Genomic DNA, 17,845 nt, shown 5'->3' with positions numbered 1-17,845 from the left:
AGTTTGTAAATATAGAAACCTAGCGCTAGCACTTTCTGGCAGAAGAGACAGCAGAGACAGCAGGAGCATTGCTCACAGGCAACTTCTCAACAAGACCCCAAGTTCTCTAGCGTTTTTGCATCACAGCAAAAGAGCTAGGGTTTTTGGACAAGAACCCAGATCAGCCAACGTTTTTGCATCTGCATCAGCCTGGCGACAGCAGAGGAGAATTCAGCCCTAGCAGCATCAGCAGATCCATAGCAGATTTCACCAGACAGCAGAATTCAGCCCTAGCGTTTTTGGTTTGCAGATCAACCTCAACGTTTTTGCAGATCTTCGCGATGGAATCAGCCCTAGGACCAGCGTTTTCAGTTTCTAGCCTTTAGACACAGCAGAACAAGTCCCAATCATCGCAGGTCTCACCTTCCCGCAGCGATCCTCGCCGCACGGTCAGACCCCGCGAAGTTTGCACATTCAGCCCGGAAAACGCAGATTTCAGCATCTGCGTTTTCAGCGAGTCGTCGCCGTACCATTGCCATCAACATCGTCACCGACATAGAGTCAGAATTCAGCAGATAAATATTTGCAGATTTCAGCCATCAGCATTTTCAGATTTCAGCCCGTCTTGTCGTCGTCCTCATCGTCATCGACATCGTCGGCAAGTCCAAGCATTGTAGAGATTTGTGCAATCATAAGTAGACCGCTCTCGCCATAGAGAGTGGGGCCCTTGGAGGAGGGTTTGACAACATTCTGGTGTCGTATTCTTCTCTCTCTCTCAGAGTCTCATGCACCTTCATTCACAGTGTTCACCACTTTGTTTGTGTCCATTGCACTCCCTCATTAAAGGAACAGAAGGCTCTCCCTTCCGTAAGTAAAAGGAATCCTTGAGCATAGTTCCGAGCACTCATCTTGAGCAAAGTTCAACATTCAATTCCGCTGCACCTTACAGTAGATCATATGACGGGTGGCATAAAGCATCTTAAGGAGTTGTTCTGTAAGTTCGGTGGGAGAGACCACGGAATGGATATTCTTGATGCATCACAAGATGGGTGACGGGAGCATCGGTTAGAGAATATTCCATGGTCTCGGGAGGAAATCCAAACCGAGTATGAGTTACGTGTAAGGTGCAAGCACATGAATGAAGCTTTGAAAAAATGCAGATGCTTTTTGAAAAGCGGGTTGCTTTTTAAGTGCTTTCGCTTAAAGGAGTCTGTGTCTGCATCGCATCTGTGCATGAGATTGCAGCCACGAACACCTGGGGTGTGTTTGTGTAAGCATTGTTTTCAGCTCATAAATTTTTATTTTGTTTTGAACAGGTTCATACCATTTTTAAATCTGCCCGATCGCCCACTTAAAAGGTGGGCAGCCAATCTGTTAAAAACAAACCCCAAAACGGGACACCCTCTTCTTCTGCCATTTATGGAAGCAAATCGATTTCTCTCCTCCCCCTTTCTTAGCATGGACTCCAAGGCAGCCAAACGACCCTATTTTCAGCCCCTCTCCCAGAAAAGCAAGGCGCCCCCATATACTACTACTTTTGTCAACCTCCATTGCCTATAATAGCAACCCTTGGCAACCCCAGTAGGCAGATCTCATGTCCCACATTCAAGGCGCCCCTGTTGTGAGAAGGCACTGAGGAGATTCTACCGCGATGGCACCGCAAGTTCATGCAACAAGTTTGCGATCAAAGGTCGCTTTCCGTGTTGGGAGCAACGGGTGATGATTTGTCGTGTTTTGCAAGTACTCTACCTCTGAGAACAGAGCAAGGAGGCTTCAGCCTACACTTGAGGCATTCCGAAAACGGAATCCCATACATTTTGCAGAGCTCTCATGCTCTAAGATCTAGAACGAAGGGGTTTTTCTCTGATACTTGTGCTTGTAAAAAGATTCTCCACGTTAATAAAGATTCTCTTTAAGGGGGAAGAACAGCCCATCTTCTGGTCCCCAATACTGTGTTAATCGTCTCCTTTCTCTCTCTCTCTGTGTCCATTTCTCTTTATTTTCAGATTATTAAGTGTTCATGTGCGCTTCGTTTGTAACATCTAGCCTTCTGAATAAGCCACAGTAAAATTGTGTATCATGATAAAGACACCGTTGCACAAGTTGGGATCAAAATCATGTACCATAGAAGGCAGCATGTCCAATGTACCCCAAGCGCAGGAGAAACTTGATCAATTGCTGCCCCCTCAAGCATACATACTGCCCGCCATAAGAAACGAACCTATGGGCATTACCCAAAGCATTCACAAGCACTCAGCAGTCTACAATGCATCGCGGGCAGCCCAAGTGCCAACAAGCATCTTCCCATGAAATACAGCTGAGAGAAAGAAAGAAAGATTTTTTAACGTCTATGTGAGGCCAACGTCAGCCTATGAGACAAATCGAGTATACATGTGTGTATGTCCTCCATTTGTCGGAAAAGACAAAACAATCTAAATTGGTACAAAGTAGGATAAGGATAAAAACCTTGGTTTGTGATGGGATCTATGGGGGGGGGAATGTAGCTCTAGTACTAGGGATGTGTGCATGTCTATATGCTCAGGTAGTACAACCATGCAAATGCATCACACTAGCTAGCTCCATCCTTTGTCAATGGGAGGGTGTAACATGTGGTGCATGGGAGGGTCGTGAGCAAGGGCTTCTCGGATGAACGCAGTTGGGTGAGCAATCATCTCAGCTCGTCTCTCCTGAGAGAGAGAGAGAGAGAGAGAGAGAGAGAGAGAGAGAGAGAGAGAAGAAGAAAAGAAAGAAAGAAAGCTTTTTAACGTCTATGTGAGGCCAAAGTCGGCCTATGAGAAATATGCATGAGACACCTTATCTTTCCATTCATTCTTGAGACTTCAAGTAGGCCTTTCTACAAAGCATTTTTGGAGGAATTTCAATAGGATTTTTCACGTCGTGCGTTCCCTTGTTTTGCACCATAGATGGTGGTGTAATGTCTATGCGGATGTTGACATGTCAAAAATGGGCGTACATACATGAACTAGGCAACAGTTACAACAAGAATAGCTTACAACAACAAGAGGTAGAAAGGATTAGTTAACATACAACAAAGCTCTCTTGCCAACAAGTGTTTCCAACAACATCAATAGACCCAAACGACGACTTTTTAATGCTCGTGAGGGAAGGTCTTACCTCTGGATTTTATTTTCCTTACATTAGCATTGACCATTTTCCAAGCATATAAGCTGATGCCAGACCCATATGGCATCTGAAACCGTGAAAAAACATGACATCTAGCTATCCAATTCGCCAACTACTTCGTTTCAGCTTTGACTTGGAAGAGGTTTCAACTCAGAAATATGAGCTCTACTTTGATTGTTTCTGAATACTTTACCTTCGTAACTATTAAATTATCTTGGTAGCATTCTTAAAAAAACTCGTGCACGCACACCTCTCACCTGCAATCAAACACACACATGCTTGAGGCTGCTGTACACATACCTGGGTCTCCATGGGAAACTCCATAAGAAGAGAAAGTGGGGGCAGCATCATAAATGGAGCCCTGATATTCAGTACCCTTCTTGATGTTAAATCTGTCCTGCATGTTACCTGCCCAGCGGCGGCCTTGGATGTGCATAGTGTCGTGGTCAGGACCCGACCACCATCCTTCCATCTCGTGCCCAAGGCTATACTCCTCCCACGTAGACTGAAAAGTGAAGGGGGGAGGGGGAGAAGCGGGAAGTACGTGCAGGAATGCTGCAAATGCAAAATCATGGTTTCCACAGAGGAAAATGTGGCGCTGCAATGGATATGATGCAGGCAGCGATATGAGGAAGTCTAGCACCTTGCGCGTGTCCGGACCCCTGTCACAATAATCGCCCAAATAGATGAAAGTGGAAACAAGGAAGGTGGAGCGACCCACACAGATTTCCAGATTGCGCCATAGCTTGAAAAGCTTGTCCACATAGCCGTGGATGTCGCCTATGCACACTATGACCCCGCTGGCGCTGGGCGATGCCATTGCTAACACGTGATCAGCTCGTCGCAATTCATCAGCCTCTGAGGATGGGTTCACACGACCGCGGATTGCCTTTGTTGGTCTACGCCATTCTTTCTAAAGCAATTTTCTCTAAAAAGTAGTGGAAGAAAGTCAGCCCGTCAAAGTATTAAAATCATGAGCAAAGGCCTCCAAAGACCGCGGTTTTGAAAGCTTCTATTGTGTCGAGCCCTCAACTTCCACTCACCGGCCTCCTCCACTTCCTTCTTACCTTCTTCCTCAACTTTGCTTTGAGCTTATTGTGAGCCCTTCTCTTCATGCCCTACACCACATGAAAATAGCCCTGCCACATAACGACTGTCGAGTGTAAGCACTCAATCCTCATCGTTCAACGAAGTTTCCTGCAGACAAGGCGAGCTTGCCCTATGAACAACGTTGATCACTTATGGCCACTACCTTGATAAGAGAGGGAGGTGAAGTCAAGTTGGTAGGGAAGGAATGATTCACAAGACAAATCATCTCTCTCTCTCTCTAGGTGTCCAGGACAGGCAATACTCGCCACATAATTCTCATACAACTTTGTAGAAGGTTGAAGCCGTGATGTTGATGAATCAAGTACTTTCAACACTTGGAGAAGAAGAAATGAAAATCTGAAATATCTCTAAAACGGAGCACAATTAGACTCTTCATGTCACATGAAAATGTGTAGAACAACTATAGAAAAATTTCATGATCGACATGTCTCTCCAATATCATGTTGGTGAACAAAGGGGCTTTAAGTCCTTCTAAGCTCATGCAACAATCAACCACTCAACTCATGGTTCATAACCTACATGCTTTAGAAGACCTAGCCCATGGAGAAAATTTTATTGCCAACAAACTAGACCAAACCCAAAGTCTTTCCAATGCTAGTTCATGCCATTTACAGACAAGTAAGAATCTCGATCACCGCACCATGAAAATACCTGCCTTTTAAACCACTTCAGTAAAAGCACCGATACTTGGAAACCTTCTCTATTACTAAAAAGCTCACTCAATGTGAAAATGAGGCACTTCTCTTAAGCTTTGAAAAAGTAGAAAAGTACAAATGGTTTCCAAAAGACGGAATATGCATTGGAATAGGAAAGCCCACACAAAACCATCCTTTGGAAATTGATTGGTGCATTTTACCTCTAAAATTTAGCCTTCACATACATGTTTAGAAAATATCCTCTCTACGTTCATTAATGAGTTCCCATGAACTCAACTATCTTTGGAGCTTTATATAACTTTGGTTTTCCATAAGGTACCTAGGTCCCATATGCCATGAGATTCTTTTCTAGCTTGGTTATTTTGGCTACTCTTGATTGGTTTCTTTTGCTTTGTGTTGTTGAAAGTTCAATAGTTGGGGTGTGTTTCTCTTTGTTGTATTGAAGCCTTTGTATCTTTTCTTGAGATCTCTACACTATGATCCTTTGGAACCTTGTTTCTCTAAATGTTGTAGCACCAAATGTCTTTGGCGATGGAAGTGTCCTTGCTATCTTGGAAGTGTTTTGGTAGCCTCTGCCTTTTCCACCTTAGACTTCACCAAATTGTTCCTCTTTTTTCACATTTGTGGTCGTCTTGAAACTTCTTTAGGTTGAGCTTGTTTTCTTGCATGCTAGCATTGCTTTGAAATCTACTTAGCTTTATTTTTAGTGTTTAATTGCATCATTTAAACTAGTCCATTGTTCTTTCAAGCAAACTTTATCCTTTTTGGTGATCTTGTTGTGGTGCCTATCTAGAATCAAGAGGATCCAATAGAGAGAATGCAAATGGAGACCACACACTTAGTTTCATGGAAAGGAGAGGGTTTATACATAAGTGTGTAGAGGTAGGATGCATAATCAATGATGTAGTGAAAGGATGACCTAAGCTATGATGTCGTATGGAAATGCATGCTTAGGGGAGTTTCCATATGTTGAGTGGACCACTTAACTTGGCTAAGTGTGGATCTGTTGGCACTTACTCTAGTGATTGTTACTCAAGCATGATGTGGTATAGTAGACAAAGAACAGTGTAAGAAAGAGATTTAGCCTTGGTGAGGAATGGTTGGCTCCAATGACTATGAAGTGTACATGCTGGTTTATACAAAGGCCTTTTTCTCAAAGAGATTATTTAGCATACAAAGGGAGGTCTACCAACATGCTAAGTTGCATGGGGAATGTCTAACCCCTAAGTGAAATTATATGCAAGAGAATTACCATGTTGAGAATCAAGAAGATCGATTAGAGAGAATGCAAATGGACACTACAATTAATTTCATTAAAAGGAGATGGTTTTTATGCAAGTGTGTAAAGGTAGCATGCAGAAGTAGCAATGCAATGAAAGGAGGACTTAAGTTATGATGGCATGTTGATATGCACACTTAGGGTACTTTTCCATAGACCTTGGTAAAGAGCTATGTTGAGTTTGAATCCTCAAAACAATAACATCAATGATGTTTTTAGGGATGACTAGTCTAATAATTTGAGAGACCATGTCGTTTGAGGCTTTCTAATTTCTAAGGTCTTTTTGCTTTTACCCTCACATTCATTTTGCTTTTGCACAAGCTTTTGGAAGTCATACAAAGGATGGGTTACGAAACTTAGGATACCTTACGTTGGCTCAAACTCTTGATTACTAAATTCTTGATCTGGTCCATTTTGCATTTCATATTTGTTAGCATCTCCATCTTTGTGTGCATATGTGAGGTTGAGCATTTTCATATTTTTGAACACTATACCCTTGTCTACTCTCTATCCTTGTGGGAGTGAGGGATTGAATTCTCATCTGCCATCTTCATATAGGCACACTCTTTTGTCAAAATCTACAATATGTAGATACCTAAAGCAATGTCATCTAGTACTAGCTTTAATTGGTTTAATTTCTTTGTCGAAATATTCAAATTTAGTACTTCTTGGCTTGAGGGATGATGTGGTGATTGCATTAGCCGCTTTCTAGGGTTTTTGCTTTCTCCTTTGATTATTTTGAGGAAATCTACCTTGGAGTTCGGTGAGTGGTGACTGCATTGTGGCTGCCCCCTTCTCCCATTTTGCCTTGACTTTGGGAAAGATTTTCTTAGATCACCTCATTTGTATGCATCGGGTTTGAAAGAGGGGATTGCTGATTTGGTATCTCATGTAGCTATCCCCTTCCTCGATGCTTCTCTAGGTGGAATGTTTTCTCTCACGCACTTTGCATGTGTACTCCCCTAATTAGTGTCCAAGACAAGTGCTTGTGATAGAGTTCAATCTATTACAAATTGTGCTTCTTCATGTAGATATATGATGTTGGCAAGAGTGCTAAATTTCATGTGATTGCAAAGATAATGATGAGTTTGATTATTCACATATATATAAATTGTGCTAGGTTTTGCACAAATTTGCTGTCATAAAATATAATATCTAACTTTACCAAATGATTTTTTCATATTAAACTGATCATTTGATAAGTGAAGATAAAAGGGGAACAAGAGTTAGCACATAGATATGTGCTTCTAGACCTATCTCAACAGGGGACCAAAAGGAGAAATGGTTGCACCTCAAGTGCTTCTAGATTTACCTCAACAAGGGACCAAGAGGAGAGATGGTTGCATCTCAATAGGGGTCCAAAAGGAGGCAGTCTATCAAAGAGCAACGTGCATCTAATGGAGCTTAAAAGACCTTAGGGTTAGCTTCATTAAATACCTCCAAAAGTTAGCATTAAAAAGTCCTTTCACCTTAGGCAAGCTAGGGCTGATTTTGAGGTGGGAATCCTACCCAAACATGAGGTGCTTGTCGGCTTGCTAACTAAAGTGCTTAAAGTTTTTGTGGGAACCTTGTTCAAAGCTTAAGGTGATTTTTATGCTTAAATGAATAAGGTTCTTGAAGTGTTCAATTCAAAGATAAACTCTCTAGAGGCATAAACGGTTTCCATGTGCTTAATTGACTAAGTGCTTGAAGTGTTCAATTCAAACCAAATGACATAAGAAGCATAAAAGACACATAACAAAATCCTCCACATGTGGCCCTCATGATGTGCTTGAATCCTATTGGATAGGCTTTTAAAGGGGTCCAATAGAAATTTAGATGCATAAAAATAAATAATTAAGTTTTTTCTATCAAAGAGAAAAAAGAGGACACATGTCCAAATGATATAATTAAATAATACGGAGAGAGAGAGAGGGAGAGAGAGAGAGAGAGAGAGAGAGAGACCAAGCATGAGAGGGGGTATACTCTCCCACACACACAGACACACTCTCTCATTGTGTGAAGTGCAAAGTGCAAGAGCTCCATCTCCTTCTCCAAGGTTGTTGACAAGTTAAGAGCCTACACCAACACTCTTGGCTATGGAATGCAAATCCAACCAAGAGCCATGCTTCAATGCTTAAGCTTGCCATCTTCTTCATCTTCATTACTATGCTATTATGCTATGCTAAGCAAGAAGAGTGATGATAAGTGAGAAACTATTTATTTCTCCTATGAATAACTCTTCTTTCTCTTCCCTACCCTCATTTCCTGCTAGCTCTCTCCACCTTCGAAGGTGTTTGAGGCCTTTGGACTGAGGCTTGGGATAGTTAATGCTTTTTGCAAAGTTTATGTTATGTTTTTGGTGATGAATGAAGCTTTCCATCATCATATCATCACCAAGGTCACAAGGAACACAAAGATTGTATTGTACCAAGTCTCTCTTGATGGGAGAATCTGTAAAATAAACGCCTTTTGGAGGGGGGACCTGCTCCAAGTAAATTTGGTCCTCAACTATTGTCATGTTCTCTAATACTCTCTCTCTCTTGCAAAAGTATTGTTCATGCCAAGTTAATTAAGTACTGTGTTTATGTTGCTACCATCAATTAAGTTCACCCTCTATGTTCTCAAAGTGATCTCACAAAAATGCTCACTCTAATTCTCTTAATTTCGCTATTCTCAAAGTTTAAAGGCCATTTCCATTACATTGGTATCAAAGCATTTGGTTTCGCTTTTCTTGATTAAGAAGAGAGGTCCTTAAGTAGCCTATTATTGGTTGATTGTGTTAACTATTATAGGATAAGTGGGCCTGGGATCTATTATCGGTTTTGTTGAGCCCACTATGTGGGATATGGTGCACACCTCGAGAGCTTTGGTCTTAATAATGGGGTCTTTTTAGATTTGCCTATGGCTTTACCATTATTGAGCCATAAGAAGTTTGAAAGGAGCTATCCCTCGGCAATTCTGCTATGTTAGACCCACTCCACTACTCTCTATAATTAACCAATTTGAGCCGTGGGTGTAGATACTTAAGTGCTTATTTTCAAAGGCTAAGAGGAGTAGCAACTAAGGTTTTGAATTGCCAAAGGATACACTAAGTAAACACATAAGTATAATTAGCATGGCTAACAATAACCAAGAGAGTAGAATGAACATTGATAACTTTGATTTTGCACATGAAGGTGCTAATGATGATGCCCCCATGTTTATCATTTATCTTGTTACTAGGTTGCATCAAGCTATGGGCAACCCTACTTTGCAAGTTGAAGTTACCCAACAACTTCGTGCTTATAGGAGTTCCCTTCCTCTCCAAGAGGAGAGAGAGTTTATGAGGACTCTTGATGAGACTCCCGAAAAAAGACTCTCTCCCATAAGAGAGGAGGAATCCAAAGAACTAGAAAGAAGTGAAGCCCTAAGTTCCTCTAAAGATGAGTCTCCACGGAGACGGCGGTTTAGACTATCGCCAACTCCTCCCAAGAGAAAACGGTCAACCCATAGTCCTTCTCCTCGTCATTTTGAAAGGGATGAGAGGAAACAAAGGAAGAAAAAGGCAAGAAAGAGATCATCCTCTTCTCCTTCTTCTTCAAGACCTTTCTCCTCTTTCGACAAAAGCAATAGTTATTCTCCTGGAGAATACAAGAGGAGAGGACATCGCAAAACTTACCCTGCATGGCGAAGGTCCCAAAAGCTCAAGAAGTTTAAAGAGGGAGAAAAGAGTGTCTCTTTTCTCACCTATGATGGCACCTTTGGTGCCACCGAATAAGTATTGGCCTTCATCCAACAATTTGTTGTGGTCTTTGGAGATGAGGGCATCACGGAGTCCTCTAAGCTACACCATGTAGCTATGCACTTCTAGAAATCTGCTCGTCAATGGTGGGCTAGCCTTCGTGGCAATGGCAAGGCTCCAAAGACAAGGAAAACTCTATGAGCTTCCATCATGAATCAATTCCTTGCAAATGATGCAAAGGACAAAGTGCTCATCGAATGGCGGAGCTTGAACATGATCTTCAACGAGTCTATCCACAAATATGTAGACAAATTTTGAGATTTACATCTCAAAACTACAGTCTTTCAAAGGATAGACTTCATCGAACAAAAGCAACAATTTTGTGCGGGATTACTTGAAGAAATGGCCGAGTATGTCAACTCACAATGGCCTAGCACTATCACTAAAGTCATCTACCATACTATGGTTTCTTCAATGATCAATTTCCAACAAGGGTCGATAAGAAATTTCAAACCCATGGAAAACAAGGATAGAAATGAAGCTAAAGGGAAGGGCAATGCTCAAAACTCTTCTCAAGGCAACACCAACACCAACACCAACAAGGCCAAGGAGAAAGGAGCTTACAAAGGTAAAAATAAGCTCTTTCCCCAAGAATTAGAGGCCTTTCATAAAGACTATAAATGCTTTAAGTGTGGGGAGCAAGGACATGGTTATCGTTCTTGCCCCAAAAGAAATGTATGTAATGACACTCCTAGAGCTTCCATGGTTGAAGCTCCAAAAGAGGATACTCATTGCAAAGGCTCATTCCTCTCCTATGCTTGGGGAAAGGTAAGGGAACATGATGCCTTCATCTTGTCTGACCCTGGCTCTACTCACAACTTCATATCAACAGAGTTGGCCACTAAGTTGGGCATTCAAGCTTTTGAGATGGGAGATATTGTAACTACCGATGCAACTTTCAAGGGATAGCAAGCCTCCGTTGCTCCCTTGATTGGGAAGTTGAGACTTCATGTCCAAAGCTACATCGACAAAGAAGATTTTTTAATCTCTCCTCTCCAACATGAGGATGTTATCCTAGGGGCACCATGGTTCAACCGCATGGCTGCCAACATGAAGTTCCATGAAAGGAGAATCTATTTCACCTACAGGGAAAAAGAGCATGTACATAAATGCTAATTGTTCAGGGAACACCATATCCCGGGTAAATACGCTAGCTTTTGATAAGTCAATGAAAAGCTCTATTTTTGCATACATGATTTTTGCTACAAAATCTATAAATGATTCTAATGTTTTCACAAGTAGCAATAAAGGGAATCAAGAAAAATCTGAGGTGTCTAATTTCCTAAATGGATTCCAAGATGTTTTCATTGATGACATCCCTAGTGAGCTACCTCCAAAACGAGGGGATGATGACCATGCAATAGAGCTTCTACTAGGAAGCTCACCGCCTAATAAACCTCCTTATTGAGTTTCACAAGCTCAACAAGAGGAGATCATGAGGCAAGGGCATGAATTGGTGGAAAAAAGGGATGGTGAGGCCTAGCTCCTCTCCATTCTGTTCACTAGTAATTTTAGTGCAAAAGAAAGATGGCACATATTACATGTGTGTTGACTATAAAGCACTAAATAGGATCGCTTTTTTAAAAAAATATTTCCTGTACCGCGGGTAGAAGATCTATTTGATAAGTTACAAGTTCTGGCCTGACAAATGCTCCAACCGCATTCAAACTCACGACGGAAAAAAATCTTTAGGCCACTCAAATTCTCTTGAGGAGTACAAGTGACACCTCCAGGTAATCTTTCAAGTTGTGAGAGAGTAAGCTTTTCATTATTAATCAAAAGAAAAGTGAATTTTTTCTACAAGAGATTCAATATTCAGGTCACATTATCTCTCAAGATGGTATCCGTATGGATCCATCAAAGTTGGAGGCAATTAAAGCATGGACTAATCCAAGGAATCCACCTGAGCTAAGAAGCTTTATTGATATGTGTGCATACTATACACGCTTCATAGCAAAATCCTCTCAAATAGCAGGACCATTGCATGACTTAACAAGGAAGAATGTTAAGTACTAATGGACTGCTAAAGAACAAAGTGCTTTTGACAAGCTCAAAGAGAAGCTTACCTCCCAACCAGTCCTTATGCTTCCGGATCTCTCAAAGCCATTTGGGGTCCAATGTGATGCTTGTGGTGATTGCCCTTGGATCAGTTTTGCTTCAAGAAGGGCATGCCATAGCAGATGATAGCCGAAGGCTCAATGGCGATGAACGGGTCATGGGCATATACAAAAAAGAGCTTTTAGTTGTTCTACATGTCCTAGACACATGGAAGCACTATCTCTTGGGGGCTCCATTCATCCTACGAATGGATCACAAAGCCTCAAGAAATTCATGAAGCAACCAAGCTCTCCGACAAACAAATGAGGTGGGTAAATTTTCTTTTGCAATTTAAATTTCATATTGCTCACATTGCTGGTAAGCACAATCAAGTGGTCGATGCACTTTCACAAGGGCCAAGGGTAAATGTGGTGTCTATAGCAACTCACAATGATCTATCTTTTATGATAGATGAGTATGCTACTGACCAAGACTTTTAAGTAGTTAATTATAGCCTTTGCATTAGGGAAGAAAAAAAGAACCATTCAGCTTGGTTCTCTTCCAAACGGCAATGGGCTATGTGTTAGTCCCCAACACAATAAGAAAGTCATGTATGAATCCCATACTTCTCCTTATGCAGGGCAAAGAGGGATTCTATAATCTACTCTTCGAGGAGCGGAAATGTATTTCTGTTGGTCTACCATGAAAAGTAAACATACAACAGTATGTTTCAAAATATGTGGTATACCAAAAAATTGAAATTTGATCGAGGGAAGCAACTTAGATTGTTTCAATCGATAGGCTTAGCAAGAAAACACACTCTATGCCTGTCAGAAAGACTATGAGGGCACATAAGACGGAAACCCTCTTTAGATCTCAAATTTTCAAGTATCATGGCTTGCCAACATCCATAGTGTCGGACAAAGATCCTAGAATGACCAGTAATTTCTAGAAGGGTCTCTTTGAGAATCTAGGAAGTAGATTAAATTTCTCTTTCGACCTATCATCCACAAACGGAGGACCAAAGTGAAATAACTAATCTAATGATTCTTGAATCTACCAAAAGCCTATGTCATGGAAGTAGATCAACATTCTCAATGAGAGAAGTACCTACCTTTTATAGAGTACACGTAACATGACATTGTACATACTTCTATGGGGAAAGCACCTTTCAAGGACAAAGAGGAAAGATCCAAAAGTCCCTTACTACTTAAAGTACATGGGAAGATCTTCACTGCTGATGAATATAGCCGAGTATCGATCTCATAGCAAAGGCAAAAAGGGTTGTTGTTAATAAGCACAGAAGAGCCTTAGCCTTTAAGAAAAATGATTGGGTCATGTTGCTAAAGTTTCTCAAGGCTCATCTAAGGTATGCTCCATGCAAGAATCCTACAAGCCACCAAGAGTATTATTCTAAACTAGCAAAAAGATACTATAGTCTTTTCTTTTAAAATTCTTAAGCCAATCAATGAGATGGCTTATCAGTTAAATTTGCCCAACCATTGGCTCTTTCACAATGCTAACCATGTGAGCCTACTCAAGCCTTACAAAGGAGAGCCACCAAAAGAACCAATAATGGAGGACCTGCAAGAGATCAAAGATCAAGAAGATATGTTGCAACCCGAATCGCTTTTTCGACACGAAGACAAGGTACTAAGAAACGGTAAAATTATCCAATGATATCTTGTTAAGTTTAAGAATTATCATTTTAAAGATGCTAGATGGATGCAAGGAACCTAGCTTACGGATAATATGAACCTTGTCAATGCTTACAATGCTACACTAGAGTAAGCAAATGAAAATGCATTTTAAATGAACAATGTTTTCTCTTATAAGATTCATTCTCTTTCTTTTATTGTGCACAAAATTTAAGAAGAATGCATGCTTAGGATCATATTTGTGGTGACAACGTCTTCCAAACACCAAGTAGAACTTGTCACTCTACTTTGGAAGTATGATATGGACTAAAGAGCAGACATGCTTGCGGCAGCTAAGTCTCCCGAGCACCAAAAAATGGATTATTCATCCATTCTCGAATGATGTCGTAGGGTAAAAAGGAATCCTCCATCCGCTAAGAAACATGGACTAACGACTAGGCTTTATCTTCTCTACCTCATAGTCGAGGACGACTATGATTTCAAGAGAGAGGTAATATCATAAAATATAATATCTAACTTTACCAAATGATTTTCTCATATTAAACTGATCATTTAATATATGAAGATAAAAGGGGAACAAGAGTTAGGATATAGGATATGTGCTTCTAGATCTGTCTCAATAGGAGACCAAAAGGAGAAATGGTTGCATCTCAATAGGGGTCCAAAAAGAGACGGTCTATGTGCAATAAATGCTTCTAAGTTTACCTCAGCAAGGGACCAAGAGGAGAGATGGTTACATCTCAGTAGGGGTCCAAAAAGAGGTAGTCTATCAAAGAGAAACGTGCATCTAATGGAGCTTAAAAGACCTTAGGGTTAGTTTCATTAAAGACCTCCAAAAGTTAGTGTTAAAAAGTTCTTTGGCCTTAAGCAAGCTAGGGCTGATTTTGAGGTTGGAATCCTACCCAAGCAGGAGGTGCTTGTCAGCTTGCTAACTAAAGTGCTTAAACTGTTTGTTGGAACTTTGTTCAAAGCTTGAGGTGATTTTTATGCTTAAATGAGTAAGGTTCTTGAAGTGTTCAATTCAAAGATAGACTCTCAAGAGGAATAAACGGTTTCCATGTGCTTAGTTGACTAAGTTCTTGAATTGTTCAATTCAAACCAAATGACTTAAGAAGCATAAAAGACACATGTCAAAATCCTCCACATGTGGCCCTCATGATGTGCTTGAATCCTATTGGATAGGCTTTAAAGGGGTCCAATGAGAATTACATGTATAAAAATAAATAATTAAGTTCTTTCTCTCAAAGAGAAATAAGAGGACACATGTCCAAATGATATAATTAAATAATACACCACACAGAGAGAGAGAGAGAGGTGTGGACCAAGCATGAAAGGGGGTATAGTCGCCCACACACACAAACACACTCTCTCATTGTGTGAAGTGCAAAGTGCAAGAGCTCCATCTCCTTCTCCAAGCTTGTTAAGAAGTTGAGAGCCTAAAGTTGAGACACTACACCAACACTCTTGGCTATGGAATGCAAATCCAACCAAGAGCCATGCTTCAATGCTTAAGCTTGCCATCTTCTTCATCTTCATTACTATGCTATTATGCTATGCTAAGCAAGAAGAGTGATGATAAGTGAGTAACTATTTATTGCTCCTATGAATGATTCTTCTTCCTCTTCCCTACCCTCATTCCCCGCTAGCTCTATCCACCTTCAAAGGCGTTTGAGGCCTTCGGACTGATGCTTGGGATAGTTAATGCTTTTTGCAAAGTTTATATTATGCTTGTGGTGATGCATGAACCTTTCCATATTCATAGCATCACCAAGGTCACAAGGAACACAAAGATTGTATTGTACCAAGTCTCTCTTGATGAGAGAATCTATAATACAAACGCCTTTTGGAGGGGGGACCCGCTCCAAGTAAATCCGGTCCTCAACTATTGTCATGTTCTCTAATACTCTCTCTCTTGCAAAAGTATTGTTCATGCCAAGTTAATTAAGTACTATGTTTATGTTGCTACCATCAATTAAGTTCACCCTCTATGTTCTCAAAGTGATCTCACAAAAATGCTCATTCTTATTCTCTTAATTCTGCTATTCTCAAAGTTCATAGGCCATTTCCATTACATTGGTATCAGAGCATTTGGTTTCTCTTTTCTTGCTTAAGAAGAGAGATCCTTAAGTAGCCTAGTAATGGTTGATTTTGTTAATTATATTAGGGCAAGTGGGACTAGGATCTATTATCGGTTTTGTTGAGCCCACTATGTGAGATATGGTGCACACCTTGGGAGCTTTGGTCTTAATAATGGGGTCTTTTTAGATACCTCGGCAATTCTGCTATGTTAGACCCACTCCACTACTCTTTATAATTAACCGATTCGAGCCGTGGGTGTGGATACTTAAGTGCTTATTTTCAATGGCTAAGAGGAGTAGCAACTAAGGTTTTGAATTGCCAAAGGATACACTAAGTAAATGCATAAGTATAATTAGCATGGCTGACAATAACCAAGAGAGTAGAATGAACATTGATAACTTTGATTTTGCACATGAAGGTGCTAATGATCATGCCCCCATGTTTATCAATTATCTTGTTACTAGATTGCATCAAGCTATGGGCAACCCTACTTTGCAAGCTGAAGTTACCCAACAACTGTTGGAATTAGGGTTGCAGAGAAACACACACAGCTTGGAGAAGACGAAGGAAGCTCAAGGCACACAATAGAGAGTGTGTTACTTAGTGTGCAATGGAAAGATAGATAGCCCTAGAGTGATGGGCGTATATACAATGCACGGGGGAAAAAACCTCCTAAAGAGGGAAAAAATGCCCCGACGGTCCTAGTGTGTTCACACACATCACTACCACATGTATATGGTAACAAATCCCCCTTGGAGTGATGCGGTGAACGAGAGCTGGCACATGAGTAAAGGGAAGTGCCATGCCCTGAGGACAGGATCAGTCCACAAAGGGGAGTAAGCCCAAAGCTTTGCGGAAAGCTTCAAGCTTCTCATGAGACAATGCCTTTGTGAAAAGATCTTCAAGGTTGTCCTGTGTTGGCACATAAGCCAAGCTGATCTCTCCTGCTGAGAGCCTCTCCCTGACATAGTGGTAATGCACCTCAATGTGCTTTGTGCGAGCATGAAAAACTGGGTTCCTCACAACTGCCAATGTGCTCTGACTGTCAGTGTAGATAGTGTTGGCAGTGTCCTGTCCAACACCCAAATCAGCCATAAGGCGTCTGAGCCATACACACTCAACCGTAGCTGTGAAGACTGCCCTGTACTCAGCCTCACAACTCAAAGTGGCCATAGTAGGTTGCTTCTTGCTCAACCATGATATACATGAACTGCCAAGCATGAAACAAAAACCACTTGTGGACACTCGCGTGTCAAAACAACCAGCCCAATCTGAGTCCGAAAAAGCATGTAAGTCTGGCGGCAATAATCCCCCCTTGGGATAAAACAAGCCAAGATGTAAAGTGCCACTAAGGTAGCGGAAAATCCTCTTGACAGCCTGCCAATGCTTAGACCCTGGGCTATGCATAAATCTGCTGACCTGTGAGACTGCAAACTGAATATCCGGCCTCGTGTTGCATACATAAATGAGGCAGCCAACAGTAGTTTGGTAAAGAGTGACATCAGCAGTATCACCAACATCATGTAGACTAACCTTCAAACCTGTTTCCATGGGAGTGGCAATAGGTTTGCAATCCTCAAGTCCAAACTTACATAGCAATGTCTCTATGTAACTTTTCTGACACAAGGCAATACCACCATCACACTGCTTAAACTGTATACCCAAATAATGATGCAACAACCCCAAATCTTTCATCTTGAAAGTAGCATTCAAATCAGCCTTAAATCAGCAATGTGTCTCTCATTTGGTCCAGTGATCAGCAAATCATCAACATAAAGAACCACAATGAGAAGTACATCACCCTCACGCTTTACATACAATGTGCTTTCTATTGGACTGTTACGAAAGCCTTGTTTGACCAAATGAGTGTCAGCTTTCTCATACCAAGCACGAGGAGATTGCTTCAACCCATACAAAGCCTTGTTACATTTGCACACTTTGTCCTCTTGTCCTTTTATGACAAAACCGCGAGGCTGCGTTACATAAACTTCCTCAAATATGTCACCATTCAAGAAAGCTGTAACAATGTCTGATTGATGTACATCCCAACCAAAATGAGCTGCCAATGCATATAGAAAACGCACAATAGTCATACGACAAGTGGGAGCAAAAGTCTCTTCATAATCTATGCCTTTTTGTT

At 41.1% G+C, this 17,845-nt stretch overlaps 1 protein-coding gene across 1 annotated transcript in view; it reads right to left on the bottom strand.

The window, feature by feature from the left end:
* Positions 1–4,030, bottom strand: part of LOC147425909 (tyrosine-protein phosphatase RLPH2-like) — a 65,565-nt gene extending 61,535 nt beyond the window's left edge. Inside the window, exon 1 of the mRNA XM_086498810.1 lies at positions 3,424–4,030. Coding sequence (XP_086354936.1) covers positions 3,424–3,943 — 520 coding nt within the window. The 5' untranslated portion in view covers positions 3,944–4,030. The remainder of the gene's footprint in view (positions 1–3,423) is intronic.
* Between the last annotated feature and the right edge of the window lie 13,815 nt (positions 4,031–17,845).

This window comes from Adiantum capillus-veneris, chromosome 24, assembly GCF_014529385.1.
Source record: "Adiantum capillus-veneris isolate H3 chromosome 24, ASM1452938v2, whole genome shotgun sequence".
Lineage (NCBI taxonomy): Eukaryota > Viridiplantae > Streptophyta > Polypodiopsida > Polypodiales > Pteridaceae > Adiantum > Adiantum capillus-veneris.
This window is presented reverse-complemented; position numbering and strand designations above follow the sequence as displayed.